Consider the following 24,284-nt stretch of genomic DNA (forward strand, 5'->3'; position numbering starts at 1 on the left):
TATTAAGTAGTGTTAACGAATTTAATTATTAAAAATTATTTTTGCTTAATAAATTATAGTAAATTGTGAAAAATATATTAACGAAAATTAAGAGAAGTAGATGGAGAAGTGGGATGGAAATTATTAAGAGTGAAATAATCAAACAATAAATCAAATCTTAATAATATTATTTATTAAAAATAAGATTGTAATTTAAATTCAATTATTTGATTTATGTAAGATAAATAATTAATAAATGAATAAATAGTATGACAAAATAAACATAAAATAAGATAAAATAAATTATTAACAGATTAATTATATATTCCTAAAGAGTTTACATAAGCCGAGACTTGTATGCTGGACAAGTGATATTGAGTGGAAAATATGAACGATTGGTGTATTTTTTTTTTATCACATGCGTGAGGAAACCATCTTTCCCCACACATATCACAAGACAAGCAAGTCTACTGAATGGACTGAGTTGGTCCAAGATACAATTACACACTATCAAAACACGGATGCGATTCGATTTAGCCAACTCAACTCAACCTACTGTGGTTGAAGAAGAATTGCAGAAGACGCAAGAACTGATCATTATATGCTGGATAATGCTTCCCTTTTCAACCTTGAAACCTCTGCTCTGCTTATTCCACAGATGAACTGTAAAACTTTGGCTGCGAATTTGCCTTAGCTTAGCAAGCAACCATTTTGAGTGACTCAAACCATTAGGCCCCTGAAACAAGCTCCCTATTTTACTCCAGTCCACCGGATAAAACGCGATAGGCGGCATCACGGTGAAATTGTATCCAGGCCTCCCATTCAACCTCGAAACAACCCTTGAAACCAAATAAGGACCGTTGTGTCCCCATTTATTCCCATCAAATGTGAGAGCAAATTCTTGAATGAACTTGAACAGCAACGGATGACCCTCGTCAAATATCAACACAGCATTATTCAACCTGCTCCATTTCCCAGTTTCATGATCAATAGTCTGAGCACCGATCATATTTCTCAAATCCCCGAAACTTTTCAAAACTACAATATCCGTGTCTAAATAAATTCCACCAAATCTGTACAATAACCCCAACCTAAGCAAATTCGAGAGGTTCTGACCGAGAGAAACCTCTCCAGGATTTACATTTCCTTGCATCAACTGGTTGTACCAACCTTGAGCAGGAGTGTCCTTGAACAAATAATTGAAATCAGGGGAAATTGCAGTCACTTTAAACCCTTTAGCTGAAAAGGGTGTCAAGATTTGCTCCCCATTTCTTGAATCCAAGGAATCAGACACAATAATTAGGCAGCCATTTGGGTGTGCTTTAAATAAACTCTCCAAAGAAAACAACTCTCTGCCCCCATAAGACTCCACTGAAGAAATCCAAGTCATAAAAAATCGAAACTTACAAGAAGAATTAGAAGAGTTGACATTAAAAAACTCAGTTACCCTTTGTTCGAAATGCTTTGCTTTAACTTCAGAGCCAAGAATCTTAACTGAAGGCCCCATCCTTTTCCTCCTATGAGGATGATACACTGTGGTTCCGTTCATAAACCCCACCAAGTTTTGATTTTTATGCAAAAGAGGCAAACGTGTTATAAATCTTTTGTTGGTATTTTGCTCTTTCACTGAATATTTCACAGAAGATGATGGTTTTGGTGAAAGCGAATCAGATAAACACTTTCCTGATGTAGTGATTAGTCCCGGCCATAAAATCCCCGGTTCAGGTGGAATTTTCGCCGGAACTGGGACGCGGGTGTAGAAAATAGAGGCACCATTATAAGCTAAAAGGCAGAGAAAAATAAGAGAAGCCAAAGCATAGAAAGACTTCTTGGTTCTTTGCCAATGAAAAAGGTAAGCCAATGAAAAAGGTAAAAAGACGGTAGAACATGGATATTTCCCACAATTATCTCCGGGAGATACAGTATTGCTTGTAGTTTTCATATCTCAAGATGGAAACTTCCCACTCCGACACAGGTAAAGAGCAAGAAATTGCTAGAAACCCGACGGCAAAAGGGGGAGAAGAAATTATTGAAGTGCATTTTTCACTGCTTTTTCGACGAGAAGGCGGCAAGCAAAAGCAAAAATTGAAATGGGTTCTGGATTTTCTTCAAAGAAGATAATTTTTAACGATGGAATTGAATGTGTTGTTTGTACTTATCTGATGATGCTTACAAGCATTAAGTGTAGAAATATGAGCTGTCGGGAAGTGGCGGCACTCGCCTCACTTAACTCACAAATGCTTTAACGAGAATAACTATAGTCCTAGTTTGTAAGAGACTGCTAATTCTATGAATATCAGTTGATTTTTTTTAATTCAAATAAAAATATTGTAAAATACAAAATAATATAAATTGATATTTTTAATATATCCGACATAGTATAGACTGAGCTTTAGTTTGTATTGTTGACTACTTCTTTCTCTACATAAACAAATAAATATTTAACTTATTTTATAATTTTTTACAAAACATTTTTTTTCCCATTTTACATTTTAAAATTTAAATAAAATCTTAAAAACATTTCCTTCTCGGATTTCCATCCAGCCTAAAATATAATATATTAAAATTTTAAATTTTTCATTACAAACCAAATATTTATTTTTTCACCAAAACCTAAATCCAAAAACAAAATGACGATCCATTCTTTTAACTGTATTAGGTTGATGTTATTTAGAAGTTTATGATAATAATATATATAATGAGAAGTATTTATGAAAAGTAGAAGAAAATCAAGTTAAAGTACAAGTAATTATGATTTTATACAAGAAATGAACATGGTATGTTATGAAAACGTGAGTATTAAACGAGACTGGACAGTTTTTCAGACTAATCTTACTCACTTTCACAAGTTAATAATTGAAATCAATCTAGATTACACGGAAAATTATTGAACTTCAGCAACATTTGGTAAAGAAAGAAAGCGGGGAAAAGAAAAGGAAAGTAAAAGAGAACGATTGGGCCATTTCAATTAAAGAAAGGCAGTAAAAAAAACAGAAAAGAAAAGTTCCAAAAAAGTAGTCCACGAGCATCAAATGTTGGGAAATGCAATTTTATATTCAAAAAGAGAGAGTGCACTCTGCACGTGCTTAGCTTATATAATATGTACAGCAGAAATGTCAATATCTCTGTGACTGTGAGCTTAGTAACAGAAATCTCGTTGGATAATTTCGCAAACCCATTGATCATATAAAAAAGAGAGGAAATTATGGTGAATGGACGGACTCATCGGGTGTTTTATTCAAAAAAGTCATTTCTATATATCTAAATGCATGAGAGAACTATTTTTTTAAAAAATATAAAAATTTCAATAATATCTGGGGTAGTATGGCACATATTATGATTAGATTACAACTGCATCCCCCATTTTAGCTCAAAACCAATGTCAAGAAATATATCACCACCATCGCCTGTTCACAACATGGGCTGCTGTGCGCATATAGTTTGATGAGGAGCGAGTGTGTAAAGGAAATAGAGATCCATCCAAAATCTCAATTGTCAATGTCTCCTTCCCATGCTACTAGTTCAACTCCCCCGCACCGACTGTATTTAGAAAAATCATATGTACATAGAAGGCTAAAACACAGAACTACCGGCTGAAGGTAAAATTCAACAAGCCGATCTTGAGTAGTTCATCAAACAAGTAAACATAATAAACCCAGTAAAAATAATTTTTAAAAAAACAGAAAAAGGAGATAAACAGGTCAACATAGTTCATAGGTTTAACCTCTAAACCACAAGAAGCATCACAAAATTATGTAGTACAGGAAAGAAAAGGAAAAAATAAGTATGTAGGTTGGGTTAAAGTAAATCTCCAACCCTATTGTATCAACAAAAAAAATGTAGTTCAGCAAGTTTCAAACTTCAAGTGCGTACATTGGACAACAGAGGAAAAAAAAAAACAAAGTCGGACCTCATAGCAACCCCCTTCGCCTTTTGTAGTCACTGACTGTCAATGTTAATGCATGCCTCTTCCCATCATTGTCTGGAACTTTACAACCAACAGTGGCTTCAATCCACTGTTTCCTTGCCATAAATCCACCTTGGGCTCCTTGAGGCCCACCAAATTTCTGAAGCACAGTTAATGATATCTGCAGGTCAAAATTATGTAGCATGTTTGATTCAGTACCTTGATCTACTGGAGCATTCGTATCCACCAACTTCCCTGCACCAGCTGCAGCTTCGAGGGCTGCTGCAGTAGCTACCATTCCAGCCTTACTATCAGCTAAGACAGCACTTTCATCAACTTTCATTCCATCCACAGCTTCTCCTCCACTGGAATTTGCCACATAATAATTTCTCGATCTAGTCCACCTCCTAGAAAAAGGATCATACCCAGCCTCGCCAGCTTTTAAGCCTGTATTCACTGGCTTCAGTTCGGATGCATTTTTGAAATTCTCAACCCTGTTCTTTCTGTTCATTTCTGCCAACTTAAATGCCTTTGTATCTTTATCTTGGGCTTGCCGAGCTGCATCTAATTCTCGCAGCCTTGCATTGATCTTCTCCACCTCTGTCGCATCATCTTTCTCTTTGGCGATTTCCAAATCCCTCCTCAGACGATCTTTCTCTGCTGCAACATTCAGTGGCCTCCATGTGGCAGATTTTTTCTCCTGCAACATCTGTTTCACGGTGGCAGCAGAGTACACAAATGAATTTGTTTTCTTTATGGCCTCTTTCTTTTCCATGACCTCTTGTTTTGAGGGCATGTGCCCACCACTGCGCTCTACCTCCCTAAGCCATTGATCAAACTCTGTCTTGGCGGGTGGAGAATCAGAAACCATCGCCATCTGCCACCTAGCGGCAGAGCTTTCATTGCCCCAAACAACATTCAAGAATTTATGAGTGGTTTTGTTGTCAAGCTTATACTGTCGATCAGGGTCCGTGGCATCAACATTACGTACCATACAAAGCCTATAAATAGGACCGGACCGTGACTTTCCAATCCCAACTCGTACAAAGCAGCCAACAATCAGTTCGTCAAAAAAGGGTTCCATGAACCATTTTGTCAATTTTGACCTTCGAATTGTAATGTCTTTGATATCCTCATACGTTGGCAACTTGGACTCAACGGACATCTTGTCTTCATCGCTATCAGCCATACCACCGTCACCAGTTGATTCTTCCTCATCACTCCGAGACTCACTTCCACTCCTACTAGGGCTACTGAGAGTTGCTGCAGTGAAAGTTCTCCTCTTGACAGGTGAATATCTCCTTCCAGAACTCCCCTTGGCAGCATCTCTTCTTCGTTTTACTAATTCATCAAGTGCACCGGCCCTTTCAGCTTTGGAGCGCATGCCACGAGTATGTGCATCAGGAGGGATTCCTTTTCTATCTTGGCTGTTCCTTTTCTTGAATTTTTCAGTCAAATCTCGATCGCTTCTCTTTGTTGCACGGGCTTCTAATATCATCTCTCGCTCGAGCTCTGTCAGCTTTGAGAGCTTTTCCCGATCATCTTCATCCTTGTACAGATCACTCCCAAGAGAATCATTGTCGCTGTCATGCTCATTATCAGAATCATCATCTCCATCACCTTCTTCTTGAATGCTACGATCAACCCTTTCTGTGGGATCCAACCTCTTCTTTAGAGGCACCTGCGAACCAGAAGGTTTTCTATTTGAGTAAGGGCGATCATCATCTGAATCATCATTCTTTGAATCACTTCCGTCATCCGAATATGCACCCTTCCCCCTTCTTCTAGACGGAGGAGGTGAATGGCGGCTCCTCTTGGTTGTCCTTCCAGCTGCTTCGAGAAGCAATTTTTCTAAGTCTGCCATTGACACTTACCCCAAATTCTGAACAGAGAGCTGCATCAAATAATAACAGTGCATAATCAGTTGCATCAATTGTGTATTATGTTAAGATCCATGGATCGATTTGGATACAGAAGCACTTGGCTTCAAGGATGCTAGAAATAGTTGACCATATTTAAGTGCTTTTTTAAAAATCTAACGAATGGGTATGTGTTTGGATAAAGTAGTGAAAGGAGATAGAAGTTGAAGCATAAGCCAAAACAAATGTTCTAACTTCTGGCTTTGTAAGTGCCTTTTTGCCCTAAAAATGGCCCATCCAAGTATTATGTTTCTTAACAAATGCTGATTTTTTAAAAAAGGAAAGAAAACACATTTACCCAAAAGCTTCTGTATCAAATCGCACTCCAGGTAACGTGCAACACAATCACCTAAATCATACAAAAAACATTTCAAGAAGAAATATGATTTTTAAGTGTATCTGCAGAGAATCCGGATCATTCAAATCATTTATCTGATCAACCAGATATCAAAAGTTGGTGTAGTATTTAACAAATAACACATACTCATGGCATCCTTGTCATTTTTAAGAAAAAGATTGTTTTACAAAAAAGAAAGGAAGAAAATCGCTAATATCCATTTCCTGCGGCAGAAAAGGTAATCCAATGGTGCCCGGATCCTTCCATTTCAAACTATGCACATAAAAAATGATATCCACACTGATTGCAAGTTAATCAAAAAATTTAAAGCATTCCGTTAAAACAAGTGTTCCCAGATACATAACATGCCAAAAAAAAAGATACCAATCCATCGACCTAAAACTAGAAGTTTTAATACTCTTTCACGGAGCTTATTATGGATAACACCATAACGGTTTTTCAAGTTAAATCAGAGCCGGGAGGCACTACTGTAACACATGTCAGCCAACAAAGCAACTACTAGGCCGCAGTAGCCAGCAAAAAGTGTCAACATTGGACAGACATCGGGAATAAAAAAACTGCAGCAAAGTCCTAAAAATTTTCCTTGCAAACTCACACCAACACCCAATTGCGAGTTTCAATTGGATTGCTCTCCATATACACAAACTTCATTTTGGTAAAGAGCACCAAGAAATGCAATCTCAGCCGCAACTATCCTGATCTCAATTCTCATCTCCCATGAGTTATCTGTAAATTGCTGCAATTCTACCACTTGATAGTCCAATTTACCAAAACAAGTAAACAACGTAATTTAGCCTTATCGTAAAGGGTAAAACTTGGTTCGAAAGATTAAAACTTAGGCTACCGAAAACCCAGATAAAGATCCAAATTTCAACTGAAAGAAGAAGAGGAGAATTACAATAGAACTCCTTCTCGACGGATTCTAGAAAAACTAAAAATGAATTACAATCGACCCGTGACTCGAAATTATACAGTTCTTTGTGTGAGTAAAAGATTTAAAAAAATCAAATAAATAAATAAACGTAAGCAGTTAAAACATATCATGTAAGTGTAAATCAACATCAAAGTGTGCAAACCCTAAAATCCAGCAATGGCTTCCTTACCGACCCAAACACATTCGATCTTCAGGATCCAAATAAATTAAACATCAATTTCATTTGATAGACTCTTAAGATTTGTATACGATGATGAGAATCAGGGAAAGGAACTTACGGTGTATGTAGGAATAAGAGAAACCTAACGAGCAGCGGCACAAATCCGAGTAATTGGCTATTTGCAAACCCTTTGTTCACAGTGAGAAAATTTTTGATTCTCTGAACCTCAACCGTGATAAATATACTCATCTTTGGGCCTGGGTTCAGCCTTGGCCCTCCAAATTTTCATGGAAGCCCGACAACATAAATGTATAATTATAATAAAAAATGGTTCTATTTTTTAAAATTTTATGTTAATAATATGTTTGTTTGTGCTTAACGATGCATATGTTTTCATTCTTCTTTGTTGTCAGTATTTTTTTTTTCCCGATAACTCGGGTGTTCAGGTTCGTCTGACTAATTATGGAATAAGATGACATGTCTCGTTTCTCAGATGAATTCGGATGTGATCACAATTTATACAGAGAATGGATGTTCGATAAATCAATCATGGAACAAAAGTTCAAATTTTTTTAGGTTCGAATCGAGCTCGGATATATATTTTTCGAGCCGAATTCGATCCTTAAAATTTTCATCATATTCGATTTTATTTGGTTCGTTTCCATCTCTATACTCATCGACTATATAATAAAGAAAAAATTACTATAGCAAAATCCATCGAAGGGCACGCTGATGCAGTTCAAGAAGGCATTCAGATGTATCACACGAGTTAAGAAGGGTCTGATTTTGGCGATGTCTTGTACAATTTGTTATTTTTGGTTTGCAAGGGATATAATGTTTTCTTTATGGTTGATCTCCTTTAATTCTCTCTTTGATAAAATTAAGAGTGTATATAACTTATTATCGTTACTCTCACTTGAGTCAACTTGAGATAATAATATGAAAATAAAGAATAAATTGGACACTCATATTTGCGTAAAAAACCCCTAAAAATTATTAGGGTAAAAACCACGGACAAGATGAAAAGAATTCCACTGTAATATTTTACGATGTAAAACCACTCACCGTATTTCCAAAGAGAATACGCACTCTCTTAATACAAGAGAACAAGTATCTCACAAATATTATAGAACCAAGCACTCAAATGCTATAAGATAAGAGAATACTCGATGAAAAGATGATGTCAGAATGAGGGGAGTAAGCTCTATTTATAGAGTTTTTTGTCCGTGTGAAAATACGTATAAAACGCGTCATCTGAAAATTCTGTCAAATTTGCTTACTTCAACATTAAATGATGTATGCCATAAATTCTTTCTTCCACCTACATTTAATTGCGGACAATTATCTCATATCTTCGAGACATGAATATGTCCAATACATAGTTGTGCAAGGCATTCAAGGCGAGAAGTGCCACCATGCGAACCTACTGCGCCTAGGTATGCACCCAGGCTCCTCAGGCGATCCTAGGTGCTGGAAAGCTTTCCTTGAGCGCACCCGAGTGCAGGCTGCTACTTTTTTTTAAGCAAAACTTCTCTGTTTTTTTATAACAAAAAAGGGCTGCAAAACTCATAGTCCGAAATTGATTAAAGAAAAGAAAACCCAAAGCGTAAATCCCAAGGATGAGTTTGGTTGAGTGGATTAAACAAAGATAGATGAATAGTCAAACATTTATCCAATATTTGGTTAAAATTTTAAGATATTTTAATAATCATTTTGACCCGGTTTAAGACCCAATTTTGTGGATAACTATTGGATTATTAATCTAACAAATCAAGTAAGATAGCCTATCAAAACTCAACAAATTATATTTTTCTCATCTTATTTCTTAATTATAAAATAGAAAGAGATTATAGGAATTAAATTATTGATTAATAAAAATAATGGTTAGTAAGAGTTAAATTAATAATAATATATACAATTATATTAATTATAAAATAGAAAGAAATTATAGAAATTAAATTATTGATTAAATTAATAATATCATTATAATTGATGAGAATAATAAATATATAATAAAAAATAAATTTTACAAATTAATAAAAAAGAATTTTTAATATTTTTAAAAAATTACCTACTTATTTATTTCTTATTACTATTATTATTTATTTATTATGTTTAGGTTAGGTAATTATAATGTATATAGTGGAGATACTTTAGTCATTTCATGTTAATACACAAAATTAATCTATAATGTTAAAATTACATCAAACATCATATATTTTATCCTACGATATTATTTATCCATATATTTCATTTAATAATTCATCTAATTACTAATCATTTATTCATCACATCACACGTATCGAACGGAGATCAAGAAGTCAGAGACAGGACAACAACGGGCTTTGCCCTAAACAAAGGCAAGCATTCCCTGAGCAAGAAGAAGCACAACAACCACCGAAGGTCTCCAAATAATCAAACAAACAACCATTTTTGTTGATTGCACAGCTTAATTATTTCAATAAGAACAGTTTTGTCATATGATTATAAAATAGATAAATATATTTACAAAAATTAATACTGCGTCTTGATTGAGTTAGATACACATCTCATTTTGCACTTGTTACATATCTGTATGATGTATTTTATTCATTTTTTTTATTTGAAAAAATATCTCAAGTACGATAAACGATTTAAAAATTTTATTATTAATGTTTGATGCATTTAATTTTTATAATTCATGCAAACATACTTGTTTGAGTAAAGTACAACATGATTTATATACCAAATGTAGCATATGATTTCCTCTCCATATTGAGTGTTTATCTAGTTAGTTTTTATTAGTCATTGCGCATGCGTTGCATGTATATGAAGAGGCGAAAAAGCATATACAAAAATAAAAATTTATCGTTACATGATCGAAAATAAAAAATATGCAAGTTAAATAATTAAAATACAAATTCACCGTTAACATGATTAAAAAAAGATACAATGTAAATACAGAACCAAAATATAATTTTTTTTGTTATTTTGGATTGTTTGTTGTTAGATGTCCCACATCAGATGTAGTAAGTTATTCGGTGTTGTATATATAAACTTTGACAATCTCTCTCATTGAGTTGGCTTTTGAGGTGGACTTACGCACAACTCCATGATCTTAACATTATATCAGAGCTCGGACCCATCATTATGTGTTGGACTGCCTTTATAAGACATCCGTTAAAATGTCTTTTAAATTTCACGCACCATAGAAGCCTCACATCAGATGAATTAAATTCTCAGGAGTTGTGGATATGAACTTAGACAATCTTCTATTGAGCTAGATTTTGGATAAAGTTAAACACAAATTCATTGTCTTGACACTTGTTTCCATCGCAACTTTATTGTATACTCTCTTCCTCTCAATCTATATTAATTCATCGTTTTATTACACATAATTGCATTATTATGAGTGGATAGCTGAATAGTTATATTATTTGAGGTAAATTAATATCTTGTAGCATTTTCACGGATGAAGTTTCTCATAACACTGTCTCGAGCATAATATCTTGTACATTGAGATATTGATTGGTCATAATATTGATCTAGGATAATTTGGTATTTTGAAAAATCGAAGTTTGCGAGTTGTATCTATTTCATTTACCTTTTTTGTTTTTGAATAATTTGTTTTATTATTTTATAATTAAAATATTAATTTTTTAAGAACTTTTACCCAAATTTTACAATTATATGAGCAGTATGTTACTTGCACTTAATTTTAATATATATTGTATTGAAAATCTTGGATTGATTTTCAAAATTATTTTACTCATATTATCAGAATTTTAATATAAAAAATTAATAACACATGTAATTAAAAAGATAATAATTACATAAATAGAATTGGGGGGCCCACTTAGCATTAATAAATGTATGTATAAATAAATATGGATGTGAAAGCATCTGCACGCCACTTTTTCCTTACAAGAACAAGGAAATTTCTAGAGAGAGAAATGGCATCGTTCGACGCCTTCAGCATGGACGGAGACGCGTCGGCGCGTACTTTCGACGACGGCGGCGAAGTATATAACACGGCCTATGGAGATTCCTACACTGCCTTCTCAGCCGACACTCCACCATACTCAGCCGCTCCTTATACTCCAAGTGACGGCGATGCTGAGGAGGTTACGGTGGATCACGTCCACAGTCCCGATCCGTTCGGTTCGAATCCTGAGCCGTTTGTGCAGTCCGGTCCGGTTCCGATCTCTAATGGCAACGGGAAATCGCCTTACGACTTGGGGCAAGATTCGGAGGGAATATTCAGCTCGGATGGCCCACTGCTTCCACCTCCTAATCAGATGCAAGAAGAAGGACTAGCTCTTCGGGAGTGGCGGAGGTCATTATTTTTTTTACCTTGTTTCTGTCTACTTCGGTTAGATCTAGTTTTCGGTACTCGATTGGGGTATAATCTATGCTAAGTCGAGGTTTTGTTCATTGATTTGTTAGTTATGCCGTAAGTTTTCATCTACGATCTGATCATCTAGAACTATGAGCGATTTCGGAATTTCGATGGAAACTGTTAAAACGTGTAGTTAAATCCTATTGCAAGATGGGTTTTTGAAAGGCTGATTGGGTTTTCAATGAATCTTAGCGATCGCTCAGGAATATTTAAACTCGTTGCTATATAACTTATAGATCGGCCGTTGGCATAGGCTTTGACTTGGATAGTCAAAGCTGTTTCTTGAAGTTCTAGCTTGAATCTATTTTCAAGGACTACGGGTATATTGTTTCCACCATGGCTAATTGTTGGGCCGAGCTGGATTTGAATCTCAGTTCCTTTCAAAACTCTAAATTGGTGATTATTTATAGGTTTAGTCATTAAGACTAGCAATGAATTAAGAGAGAATTTATGGTATTTGATTATCCTAAGAACTTGACAAAAAAGACAAAAATTAACACATGAAATGGATATATTAATCTATTAGTCGATATAATAGCTGGAGAGGAAAATCCCAAGGCAGTTACTACTGTGTTTTGGCCGTATTCATTGTGAAGCGGTTGTATGACCTAGTCAGAAGATTGTGTGGAAATGATATTTATGGTTAACTTAGATGGATCGAAGTAATTAAAACCAATTGTTTGATCAGATTTGATGTGAATCGGACATGACCTAGATATACCTCAATGGGGTGGAATATAAAAATGGGTTCATCGTTCATGTAGTGTATTATACATCATTTTCGCAGAATTGCTTAAAAGAAAGATCATGTGCCATACCAATATTCTTACGGTTTCTGGATACAGGCAAAATGCCATTCGACTTGGGGAGAAGGAAAAGAGGGAGAAGGAAATGAGAGACCAAATCATAGAAGAAGCTGATGAGTATACAAAATCATTCTATGAGAAAAGAAAGCTTAATGTGGAGACCAACAAGAATATCAACAGGGAGAAAGAAAAGGTTCAGTTTTCAGTATTATAACCTTGATTTACTATTGTCTTTTTGTTTCTTTGCCTCAAAAAATAGAAGATAATGAGTGAATCATTTCCTCGGCATTCTATATTGAACAGTTATACCTAGCCGGTCAGGAAAAATTCCACAAAGAGGCTGATAAACAGTATTGGAAAGCCATTGCGGAGCTAGTACCTAATGAGGTTCCCAATATCGAAACGAGGGGTAAAAAGAAGGATCAAGACAAGAAACCATCAATCACGGTCGTTCAAGGGCCCAAGCCTGGAAAACCAACTGAGCTTTCAAGAATGCGAGGAATATTAGTGAAGCTTAAACACAATCCGCCGCCTCATATGTTACCACCTCCACCTCCCCCGCCTACTCCTGCCAAGGATGGAAAAGAAGGAAAAAATGCTAAAGACACTAAAGAGCCCGATTTACCTGCAAAAGATCCTGTTTCAAATGGTGTTCCCCAAACATCAGAACCTGTTGCACCAGCCAAAGAAAGTCCTGATAGCTAATTTTTTTCTAAGAATTTTTTATATACTCTTTACCAGCATGTTTTAAATATTTTAACTTTTCATTCACGAATTTCCATTTCGCCGTGCGTGCCGTTTGAATTGTTAGCTATTTTGATACGTAGCCAGGCAAGTTTCATACCTTTTGTGTAGTAATTGTTTGTTGAACATATATTGATGTTGTAATGATATTTTCACGTTCTTACTCGATTTGAGAAGCCAGCTGAAGATGGTATCCACGCTCATTACTTTTGGAGTGTAACCCTGATCAGAAAATCAGGTCGACTGCAATTCTTGATTTTCATACAGCAGGATAGCCATATCAACTAGATGTTCAGAGGATTTTCGATTCAATGGAAAAGTACAACAGTTCCATTAACAACAAATTCTTGATCTTTTGAAGAGAGACCAGAGCACCTGCATAAAATGGGCACCAAAACTGTCAAAACTCAAAAGCTATTGTTATCAGAGAATGGGCACCATCACATTATAAAAATTGCATGAAATCAATTAGCCATTACTTGTAGGTGATATGAAAATGTGGAACGCAAACGATGGATGCTAGAATTCAGATTCGGTTTGTGGACTTTTTCTGCCCGATGAGTTGGGATTTGAAATATACATAGCGACGGGATATAGGCATAGGAGGAGGGCCTTGCTTGTGATATCCTGTGTTCTTTCCATATTTGCCCCTTTGTTATCATTGTTGGATTTGCTCTCTTCACATTGATACTGCGCGCTTCAGAGAGAACATGAACTTGAAGAGACGTCCAATAATTTGAAAAATAGAACAGGGTTGTGTCTTACTTCATTTCAGATTTAATTTGTTGCAAATGCTGTGCTAGCTAGTGCCATAAGACGTGATAATTGGGTGAATGGGTCTACATAAAAATTTTATAATAAAAATTGATTTCTATGTGCTAAAAATAACATAATACAATGGGTCGAATTATATATATATTATGTAGGATCATTTCCCTCGTTGACACGCCACAAGGTTGTGTTGGGGTTGGGGGCCTCCAAAAATCCCTGGTTTTACCCGGCGCTAGCAGGGCAGTCAGGCTCAGTCGCTCTCAAAATTTTTATATCGCATTTTTCCATATTGAATAGAATAAAAGAAGTTATTTACTCATATTTCTCTACTGTAAAATTTCTAAACTCCTGCTATTTCTACCACAGATTCACTCAATGTCATTGAATTCAACGTCGCCAATCGCTGTGACCATGCATTGTTGTATGATAAGGTTGTGTTTGCATTCACCTAAATCAATTTCTTTTTACTGGTATGAACTATCAATCAATATATCTCTTTTAAGTCGACAGCAAACACTATGAGGAGTTCTTTGAAGGCCGCGAGTGTAAAATATACCAACATGGCAAAATCTTCAAATTACAATGTCTACCAAAAATGCCAAGAACGTCAGTTTTGTCATCGTCACAGAAATTTATGACGTTCTTTTATCAGATTTTTACAGTAGAACTACCAAGACTTATTTCACGACATTATTATTATAGAAACATATGTCCCGTCCTTTCTTAACTATTATCTGATGTAAAATGGTTTCAAAAAATGAGGAAAATGGCAACAAGAGAAGTTTAGAACAAAATTTTGATGAGGACCATATGAATTGCCCTGATCTTATTCAATCCACATTAACCATACCAATGGTCTATCTCAGATAAACAGGTAGATAAGGCCCCTTCTAGTTGGGGATTTCCTGAATCCAAGTGAAGTGCATCTTCAAATAAGCGTTGAGCCTGCTGCAGCAATCTCACCTTCTCTCTACTATTCCGCGGTCTCAGCCGAGACCTGTGCAGCAATACTGAGCCCCATTTGAAAAGCGCTGCAGGAAATAGGTTTTTACCAATAAACACGGAGAGCCAACCATCAAAACAAGATTTTTTGTCCTACATTTTTGGACATAATATTATGTATAGTAAATAAAACATTGAACAGGAAGGTAAAATGTGTTGGACATTTTAGTTGTAACAGAAGCTTGAGTGAACTAAAACTAGACCAGCGAGTTCGAGTTTCTGACAAGATTGGTGATTATTACAGTGTTGGAAATGGTAAACTTCTTTAGCAGAACAAAAAATTTCCATGAATATTTTATTTTTCATGTGAAGATTTATCCAATCAATCTTTGATTGTTCATTCAAAGAAACAGATCAGAGCCTTGAATAAAGCAGCCAGGTATGGTAGAGGTGGACTTATCACGTACCATCAGGGGCATAATTGTTGCCTTTGTTCATTATGGCATCAAATTTATCTATGGCAGCCATGAAGATTTTGTCGGCATCACGAGCAGTACTCTGAAAGGTGGAGAAATAGTTCACGTATTGGGTGAAATAAAAACTTCATAGAAGATTATAATAATAAGCTTCAACTTTGAAGACATTCCGTTCCAATGCAAAATACTTACTGGTCCAATATCTGCAATCAACTGTGCACGGAAAGAAAGGGCCAGGCCCCAGTTATACAAGGCTCTCATATCATTCCCGTCGATTGACAAGGCCACTCTGTACTTTCTTCCTGCCTTAACTAGAAGCTCTTCACATTCTTCACAAACATCAGCAAGAACCAACTTAATTTTTTCTTTATCAGAAAGCTGGTCTCCAAAACTACAGAGTACGCTACCGACCTCAACTGAAAAGGAATCGCTTCTTGTGAGTAGGGATCTCAGCTCTCGGCTCATCTTCAGCTTTAGTTCTCCGTGAAGAAGATACGTATTTCCCAACTGGCCCACAGCCAATAAACTCATAGGCCTCATCTCAATTGCTTTTGAGAGTAATGCTGCAGATTCATATAGTGTATTCTCCGAGAAACCATTAGCAACTTGATTCCTTAAACATCTCTTAGCTTCCTTCAAAATATCATTAGCTTCTTCGAGGCACCTATTGAATTCTAAGTCAATATCAAGTATTGGAGGAGGAGGAGAACCAAAGATGTTTGCATGTGCATGCTCTTGATTAACAAAGGAAGTTGGCTTTCCGGGACCGAATGGCTTCTGTTTCACAGAATATCTATGAGACTCTACGCGGTCATCTTCCGTGCTTTCAGAATACCAATAATTTCCATCTGGGACTTCACGCATCTGTTGGTGATCAAATGAAGATGTGTTTTTTGTATGTTTCATGGTGAAACTGAAATCGACAGACGAACACATACCACTACGAGAGGCCATTGCTTCAGTTTCATCCTGATAATCTTTGAAATAATATTGTTGGTTGGTGACAAATCTAGACTTGTTATTCTGATAGCTAAAGGCTGGCCTTTCAGAAAAAGATTCAACGGATCCATTTTTGTCAGCAAAATTTTTCTTCCAATGCTTAAAAACTTCATTTTTCGCCACAGTCCCATTCACGTGATTTTCGGATACATTTTTGCTTCTAGAATTGCTATCAAAAGGTTCAGAATAAATACCATCTTTTTGGTTTCCCAAATTTCCATTCAAAACAGAATCCAGATTTATATCTTCGACAAAATCAACAAGAATATTATGCCGCTTCTGATTATCAACATCTGCATCCATGAATTCCCCCTTACCTGAATCTTTCACTTTACCACGTTTTAAGTGACCAAACTTTTCTTGAAATAAACCTCCAAAAACTTGAGAGAAATTAAACCCATTCTCACCCAATTTCTTTCTTTTCCTGATTGTCTCATGATCAAAATCTCCCTCGTAATGTAAACAACTGTCTACAACGTTCAACGCATTCTGCAATGCCACATCATTGGATTCTATAACATCAATATAGCCTTCTAGATCATTCACAGTAATTTTATTGTCCTTGATACTTCTCTTAACCTCATTTTTTAAGCTCAAAACTTTCGCATTATACCCATTTAATACATCCTTTAAATTCCTCAATTTCTCAACGAAACCACTAAAATTTTCGTCCGGAAGCTTACGTCTATTCCCATTTGATTTCAACTCCTTTCCATCACCCTTTTTAACCAATCCGATCGAGAATCCAATTGCAAACACTACAGCACAAGCTGGAAATACAACAATGGAGGAAACCTTAACTCTAGAGATGGCCAAAGCACAAACAAACCCAAAGAGATAAACAAACAAATATTTTTTATCACCAATTCCCAGATAACTCAGAAAATTGTTGAGCTGAGTTGAATCACCAGAGTGAGTGGAGTCACCCTTGAGCCGGAAATCATCCCAACCACCATAACTAATCGAATTAGAAGTGACGGAGCATAACAGCAGGGTCTGTGAGCTGTTCGGGCAATTTTTGGGGTGATTTATAAGAAAATTCTTGTTTTTTAGGTTCTGCGATAAGCAAAAACTTGATGGTAAGTGTTGGCGAAGCACACTAAAAAAGGGTTTCCTGTAAATTAGGGTTTGCATTTTTGGGAATTCGAGTTAGCAGATAGAACCTCTGTTTAAACATGTATTGAACCAATTGAACTCACTCAGGCTGTCCTTTAGTCAACCTATGAATCCCAAATTTAGTCAAAATTAATATGGTTTAGAAGAATTCTTAATTCTTGGTTGCCTCTCAAGAATGGAAGAAACCTTTGTGTTGGAGTCCAATTAACTTTATTATAATTTTATTTAAATTCGTTATATTTTTAGCATACATACAAATATTTTGTGAAATTATCTCGTGACGCATTACATATTTGTACAATCTTGTTTATAAAATTTCTTATGAGTTATCACAGCATTTATTAAATAAATATTTTAATATAAAATATAGACAACAGACCGTTCTTGATTTCGTTTGATTATTTCGATTTGTTTGTAGGGCATTATTTTAAATATTGATTTATTAATCTAAAAATTGATCTAACGATTATGAGAAGTCACGTATATTTTTTTATGTGATATAAAATATGTCACTCTTTTATAATTATTAGATCAATACTTTGGATGTTACCAAATGTAAAGTCCTCCGAAAGATTCACGAAATTGGTTATATTTACTTCGTCAACGTCATGACAAAACTTATTATAATTATAAATGATAAGTGCAAAACATCAATAATAATAAATATATATATAGTATTTTAAAAAGCCAGGCGGCCTTGCCCCTTGTATGTATTATAGCATTCATGTATTTTTTATTTAATGTTGTTTTAAAAAAAAGAGTTCATAACATTATTCTTATCATGTATAATGTTTGTCTTCCAATTCTCTTGCTTACTCGACGTTAATTTTCTGTATTTTCTTGTGTCCCCTACAAGCGACTACAACGGGGACAACCACGTTGCAGTGGATGGGAAAATCGATGCGGAGAAGCTGGTAAATACAAATGTCGGGGTGGAAGAAGTCAAGGGCGAGAAAATAAATATCAGTTATTAAACAAATCACGTGGTATTCACGGTCAGTGTTGCCTTGTTGGTGTTGTATTTTGGGAGAAATATGTTACATTAACGAGCCAATGTGTAAATCAGAGTGCCCACCACCTAAAAGTAGAGTGCAGTTTATTTCACAATTTCGACTAAAAGTTTATGATCTTTGACACCTTCCGAACCTCACTTTTCAGTCTCATTTTGGCTACTTGAACCTGTTACAGAGCATGAACAAAATCAGGAAGAAGAATCTTATGATCGGAGTCACGAAATTTTATGAACGAAAATGAAAAATCAATTCCAACAGAAATGATTCGGTTCAATTACCATCATGCATCAACTTTGAGCCCTCGTACGAGAAAAGGCGTACTGCGTTTTGATAACTTATTTCGGCAAGCTCTTTTTCCTCGACTTCCAATAAATGTGCAACATAGGCAAGTACGTGATGAATGTTAGCAGGATGATTAAGGGTTCTTTCTGGTTGTGACGATGTATTTCTTTTTTCATCCGAACCATCATCACCAATCTCATCAGTAAGCTGTTTCTTCTCAGAAACATCACTTTCAACCAAGAACAGCGAGTCTTGATTACTTAACGTTGGACGAGCATCAGGTGCATCTGTCTCCAACAAAATCCTCTCACGAGGGATGGACTTCACCATTTTCCTCGCCTTACTTTCTTTCATCGTCATGAGAAACCCAGAAAAGGAAAAGTACGCACCCAGTTCAGAGAATTCAGGGACCATCTCTGCCGAACCTAGATAAGAATGCAGCACCAGGCCGGCAGGAAATGGACCAGTAGATTTCAATATATCAAGAAGATCGCCAAAAGCACGGACACAATGGACTGATGCTGGTCTTTTTAACTCTTTAGCGAGTTGAAGCTGCTGGCGGAAAATTTCTGTTTGATCAGTAAAATCAATCTGCTTCCCTACAGAACCTTTGTCTAAGCCGATCTCTCCAACTGCAGCTGAGGGAGTAGTAGCAAGATACTCCTTCAGTGTAGCAAGCCAAGAAGGAGTTCTCTCACGAATAAACCAAGGATGAAGGCCAAAGTTAGGAATGACACAAGGATAGCTGTCATTCATCTCCTTAACCAAATGCCAATCTTTCTCAGAGACTCCATTTACAGCAAAATGAACAACACCATTATCAAGGGCCTCTTTGATTAGTTTAGAGGACAAGTTCAAAATTCTCGAATCTTGAAGGTGACAGTGAGAATCAAATAGTTTAATCATGGGTTAACTTCGCTTTTGCCCACTTTCTAATCTTCAAAGATTAATTAATATAGCTTCAAAAGCTGGAGGCTGAAGCTGCCAATGCAATACCAAAGGATTGACGTCAGGTTATAGCAATGCAAGAGAATGGATAGCCAAAATTATTCCTTTTCTATGAAAAAAATTTTGAAGTTTACGAGCTCAAATTCAACAAAAGAAAATTAAAATAGAGCTCTTCGAGCTCGAATGATAGATGCTTGAGCTTGGGTTAATGAGCTTAGAGCTCGCTCATGATACCAGTTTGACTCACAAACTTTTTTATGACAATGTTCACGGGCTTAGACATGTTTGTCACACGTGCGGTAATTTGAGATAATAATATGAAAATAAAGAATAAACTGGACACAGAGATTTACGTGGAAAACCCCAAAAAATTATTAGGCTAAAAACCACGGGCAAGATGAAAAAAATTCCATTATAATATTTTGTGGTATACAACCACTCAATGTGTTTCCAAAGAGAACACATACTCTCTTAATACAGAAGAACAAACACCTCACAAATATTATTGAACTAAACACTCAAATACTATAAGATGAGAGATAACTCGATGAAGGGATGATTTCAAAATGAGAGGAAGAGCTCCCCGTCGGTGTGAAAACGCGTATGAACCATCTGAATGCTTCTGTCAAATTTGATACACAATGCATTTAATGCATTTCATTTGCCAACCCCATCTCCATTATTTTGCCGACATTTCTTCCACTTGGAGATTTTTTGATTGAGAATCAAACAAATCCCCACACATCCTTTCAATCTTGCCATTGTCTGTTGCTTACGTTTCCGCTAGGCCACTTGAGGATCTACACCACTCAAACTTATCAATGTTCACTGGCTTGATCAAAAAATCAACTATGTTATCTTTTGTATAAATCTTCGGCATGTCCACACTTCTTTCTTCTACTACTTCTCGAACAAAGTGAAATGAACTTCAATGTGTTTAGTCCTGGAATGAAAGGCTGGATTCCTTGCGATGTGCAAGACACTCTCACTGTCACAAAACAAAGGAAAATTCTCTGGTCATACCCGATTTCTTCCAATAACCTTTAGTCTATATTGTCTCCTTGCAAGATTGAGTTGTTGTCATATATTCTGCCTCTGTTGTAGATAACGTTACAACTGTCTGCAGTTTTGAAACCCAACTTACAGCTTCCTCTGCAAATGTAAACATATAACCAGTAGTAAATTTCTCTAATCTGGATCTCTTGCATAATCTGAATCGACATAGCCCTGAGTGTAAAATCTGATCCTCCATAACATAAAGCATCATTTGAGATATCCTTAATGTATCTAAGGATTATCTTAACATACTCCAATGCTTTCGTCCAGGATTCGCCATATACTGACTAACTGTTTCCACTACTTGAGCAACGTCCGATCTTGTACAGATCACGGCGAACATCAAACTTCACATTGCCGATGCATATGGTACTTGAGACATCTCCATCATCTTTGCTTCACTGTTAGGACACATCTCGGAGGATAACTTGAAGTTAACAGGAAGAAGGGTCGAAATTGGCTTACTATCTTGCATGTTGAAACGTTTCAAGACTTTCTTCAAATAATTTTTCTGGGAAAGCCAAATCTTTCCATTAATTCTGGCTCGGTGAACTTGCATCCCTAGAATCTTGTTTGTTTGTCCAAGTACTTTGTATCAAATTCCCTAACCAGTTGTGCCTTCAATCCTTGGACATGTTCTTTGTTGGGGCCTGCTACCAACATGTCGTCCACATACAACAGCAAAATGATATAATCGTCATCAGACCTCTTGAAATATGTACAAGAGTCTGCAATCAGTTTGTTGTATCCAAAACTCATGATATACGAATCAAATCTCTTGTACCAACACCTCGGCGCCTGTTTGAGACCGTACATAGATTTGTTCAACCTGCAAACCAAGTTCTCTTTGCCTTTCTCCGCAAAACATTCTGGCTGAAGCATATAGATTTCTTCTTCAAGATCTCCATGAAGAAATGCAGTTTTCACATCTAGAAGTTCTAGATGTAGGTCAAACACCGCACACAACGCCAACACTACTCTGACTGTTGTGAGCCGAACCACAAGAGAAAATATCGCATTGAAGTCAATGCATTCTCTCTGATCATACCCTTTTACCACCAATATAACAGACGAAGTACAGGTAAGTATTTCTGAGATAAAAACAGCAAAAATTATCTTTGATACTCTGACAAAGATGTACGAGGTCAAGTCACTACACAACAAGATTTTCCTAAATAGAAGACTTTATATTTTTCGGATGGCGGAATACTCATCGATGACTAACCATATCAACACTAAATACTCTATTTGCCCAACTCACTTCAGTGGAGCATAAAATAGATGAAAATGAATGAACGGAGCTTCTACTTCAAAGTCTATCAGATTCATATGATCAACATATTATGAACATAACCAACAATATTCTTATGAGGTTTCTAAAATTCGATGATGTTTTAACTGCGGTTCTCGGAGAAGAAAGCCGGTGCAAGAATAAGAAAGATAGGTTGGTAACTTCGAAGAAGGCAGAGGTTTTACCGATGATAAGAGGAAGATTTATGGACCGACTCCAAAAGGAGCCAAAGACGAGGTAGATCAAAATCGATAAGTAAGAAGAAAAATATTTATTGTTTTAAATATGGCGGTAAAGGACACTTCAAGAAAGAGTGTACGCGTATCGAGAAAAGTTCTCAAGGAAATGTGGTCGGTACTTCGGGCGGTGGTGAGATATTATTCAACGAAGCAGCAACAGTTGCAGAAGACGGGCAAAAAATTTGTGACATGTGGATTATGGATTCAGGAACGATGTGGCACATAACGTGTCGGAGAGAATGATTTGATTATTATGAACCAGTCTCAAGAAGATCTGTATTCATAGGAAATGATTATGCCTTGGAAATCGTTGGGGTCGGCACTATCAAAATAAAATGTTTGATGACACTATTCGCATCATACATGAGGGACGACATGTGAAGAGACTGACGAAAAATCTTTTGTTTTGGGGTAATTGGATGATATCGGGTGTAAAACCCGTATCGAGAACGTGATCATGAAAATTGTGAAAGGTGCGCTTATGGGTGGAAAAATTTGCTACAAACTTGTATGTACTTTTGGGAAAAACACAGAAAGAGGTAGAACTAACTGTTGCATCGATTGATTTAGGAGAAGAATTAACAGTGTTATGGCATAGAAACCTCGGGCATATGTCAGAACAAAGGTTGAAAATTCTCTCAGAAACAAAGCTGCTGCCGGGACTTACAAAAGTGTCATTAGCTTTTTGTGAGCATTGTGTTACTAACAAACAACACAGATTAAAGTTTGACACTTCTACTATCAGAAGCAAAAGTATACTAGAGCTGATTCATTCGGATGTTTGACGAGCACCGATTGTACCCCTAGAAGAAATGATATACTTTATCTAGTTCACTGATGATTTCTCTAGGAAGACCATCAACTTGGCTCCCAAGATCGATAATATTTTCATATACTGATAATGACAATACTGAAAATATGAACTTCTATTTCATATATGTTCTATAAAATTATTTAAAAATTAACTTTGGGCTTGTGACCTGCATAAAATAAGAGCTCGGAAAGTCTAAAATTTCATTCAGCTCAAATCAAGCTGGGTTGACATTTAGCGAGTCCGGCGGACTCACCTTCGAACCTACTCGGCGTTTCACTGAATTGAAATAATTCCTTCGCCCGTCAATTAAGCAGCCCTCTTTCATACATGAAGGTGATTTAAAATCATATCGAAAAAAATCCAGACTCCACTTGCGTAAACTAAATCCGTTCCCGATGCTATTTTGGCTTCTATTACAGCAATCAAAGGATTAAAAAATGCATTCAAAAATCAAAATATCGACGAAGAAGGTCAAAAGATAATTTTCATAACTCAGAAACAATCTAGCAAGTACGAAATTTTCAGACCCAAACCTTAAACTACAAGCTCCTACATAATCTCACCCCTTTCTTCCGTCCGCTGTCGTGATCAACATCGCACTAAATTTCAGAAACCATACCACAACTATTACAATATCACGAAACAGAGTAAAAAAATTCGATTCCGCAACTGAAAAGATGTTCAGAAAAATAGGAATTTTGCTAAGAACGGAAAAGATAAATTGGATTGGAGAAAATTATTAGCACCTGAGCAGCTTCCAGATGATCAGAGGGGTGACGGTGGTTATTGGTGAGCGATAACTACAAATGAATCGATTCATAGGACTGCCATCTCCAATCCAATGCATTACATTCTGCACTATATTGACGTTACACTAAAATCATCTCCAAACACATTACACTATATTTTACACTACAATAAAATATTTCAAGAATATTCTTTTTTTTTTCAATATTAATATTTCTATTTTATGTTAATTATTTATAATTTGTTAATATAATGATAATTAAATATTATNTCTGTGTTTTTTATTTTTTATTTTTACACTTAATTAATTTCTAATCAAAATATTAAAAATTTTATAATTAAAATTTCAAAAAAATATCAATTAATTAAATATTAAACACTTATATTAAATTAATCAAATTAAAA

General features: G+C 35.9%; 5 protein-coding genes and 1 long non-coding RNA gene across 14 annotated transcripts; 1 reads left to right on the forward strand and 5 right to left on the reverse strand.

Annotated features, from left to right (window-relative positions):
- Positions 1–273: 273 nt before the first annotated feature.
- LOC140965074 (uncharacterized protein At4g19900-like) lies at positions 274–2,194 on the reverse strand. The gene has a single exon (XM_073425125.1). The coding sequence runs from the start codon at positions 1,919–1,921 to the stop codon at positions 527–529; it is 1,395 nt and encodes a 464-aa protein (XP_073281226.1). The 5' UTR covers positions 1,922–2,194; the 3' UTR covers positions 274–526.
- A 1,512-nt stretch (positions 2,195–3,706) lies between these two features.
- LOC140964416 (protein RTF1 homolog) lies at positions 3,707–9,701 on the reverse strand. 3 transcript variants are annotated; one of them, XM_073424184.1, is made up of 3 exons: positions 9,683–9,701; positions 7,376–7,506; positions 3,707–5,780 (listed from the first exon to the last, which is right to left on the reverse strand). In XM_073424184.1, the coding sequence occupies exon 3, from the start codon at positions 5,748–5,750 to the stop codon at positions 3,891–3,893; it is 1,860 nt and encodes a 619-aa protein (XP_073280285.1). In that variant the 5' UTR covers positions 5,751–5,780; positions 7,376–7,506; positions 9,683–9,701; the 3' UTR covers positions 3,707–3,890. The 3 variants fall into 3 exon arrangements, with proteins under 3 accessions (XP_073280285.1, XP_073280287.1, XP_073280286.1); XM_073424186.1 differs by lacking the exon at positions 9,683–9,701 and adding an exon at positions 6,104–6,154 and having other exon boundaries at positions 7,376–7,547; XM_073424185.1 differs by lacking the exons at positions 7,376–7,506; positions 9,683–9,701 and adding an exon at positions 6,104–6,907.
- Positions 9,702–11,101: 1,400 nt separating this feature from the next.
- On the forward strand, positions 11,102–13,353 carry LOC140964159 (clathrin light chain 2-like). The gene is made up of 3 exons (XM_073423705.1): positions 11,102–11,572; positions 12,481–12,634; positions 12,745–13,353. The coding sequence occupies exons 1-3, from the start codon at positions 11,124–11,126 to the stop codon at positions 13,144–13,146; spliced, it is 1,005 nt and encodes a 334-aa protein (XP_073279806.1). The 5' UTR covers positions 11,102–11,123; the 3' UTR covers positions 13,147–13,353.
- LOC140964160 (uncharacterized) lies at positions 12,993–14,208 on the reverse strand. Its single transcript, XR_012172834.1, has 2 exons — positions 13,665–14,208; positions 12,993–13,560 (listed from the first exon to the last, which is right to left on the reverse strand). It is a non-coding gene; the product is annotated as an uncharacterized lncRNA (long non-coding RNA).
- Positions 14,209–14,500: 292 nt separating this feature from the next.
- On the reverse strand, positions 14,501–17,605 carry LOC140964158 (uncharacterized). Its single transcript, XM_073423704.1, has 3 exons — positions 15,567–17,605; positions 15,366–15,456; positions 14,501–14,987 (listed from the first exon to the last, which is right to left on the reverse strand). Exons 1-3 carry the CDS (start codon positions 17,505–17,507, stop codon positions 14,797–14,799), a joined length of 2,223 nt encoding a protein of 740 aa, XP_073279805.1. The 5' UTR covers positions 17,508–17,605; the 3' UTR covers positions 14,501–14,796.
- An 851-nt stretch (positions 17,606–18,456) lies between these two features.
- LOC140964724 (uncharacterized) lies at positions 18,457–23,989 on the reverse strand. Of its 7 annotated transcripts, none has more exons than XM_073424624.1 (4): positions 23,879–23,925; positions 23,666–23,731; positions 18,781–19,765; positions 18,457–18,668 (listed from the first exon to the last, which is right to left on the reverse strand). In XM_073424624.1, the coding sequence occupies exons 3-4, from the start codon at positions 19,688–19,690 to the stop codon at positions 18,637–18,639; spliced, it is 942 nt and encodes a 313-aa protein (XP_073280725.1). In that variant the 5' UTR covers positions 19,691–19,765; positions 23,666–23,731; positions 23,879–23,925; the 3' UTR covers positions 18,457–18,636. The 7 variants fall into 7 exon arrangements, with proteins under 7 accessions (XP_073280725.1, XP_073280726.1, XP_073280722.1 ...); XM_073424625.1 differs by having other exon boundaries at positions 23,666–23,711; positions 23,879–23,910; XM_073424621.1 differs by lacking the exon at positions 23,879–23,925 and adding an exon at positions 23,386–23,542 and having other exon boundaries at positions 23,666–23,867.
- Between the last annotated feature and the right edge of the window lie 295 nt (positions 23,990–24,284).

The sequence above is a fragment of the Primulina huaijiensis genome, chromosome 18 (assembly GCF_012295235.1).
Source record: "Primulina huaijiensis isolate GDHJ02 chromosome 18, ASM1229523v2, whole genome shotgun sequence".
NCBI classification, from domain to species: Eukaryota; Viridiplantae; Streptophyta; class Magnoliopsida; order Lamiales; family Gesneriaceae; genus Primulina; species Primulina huaijiensis.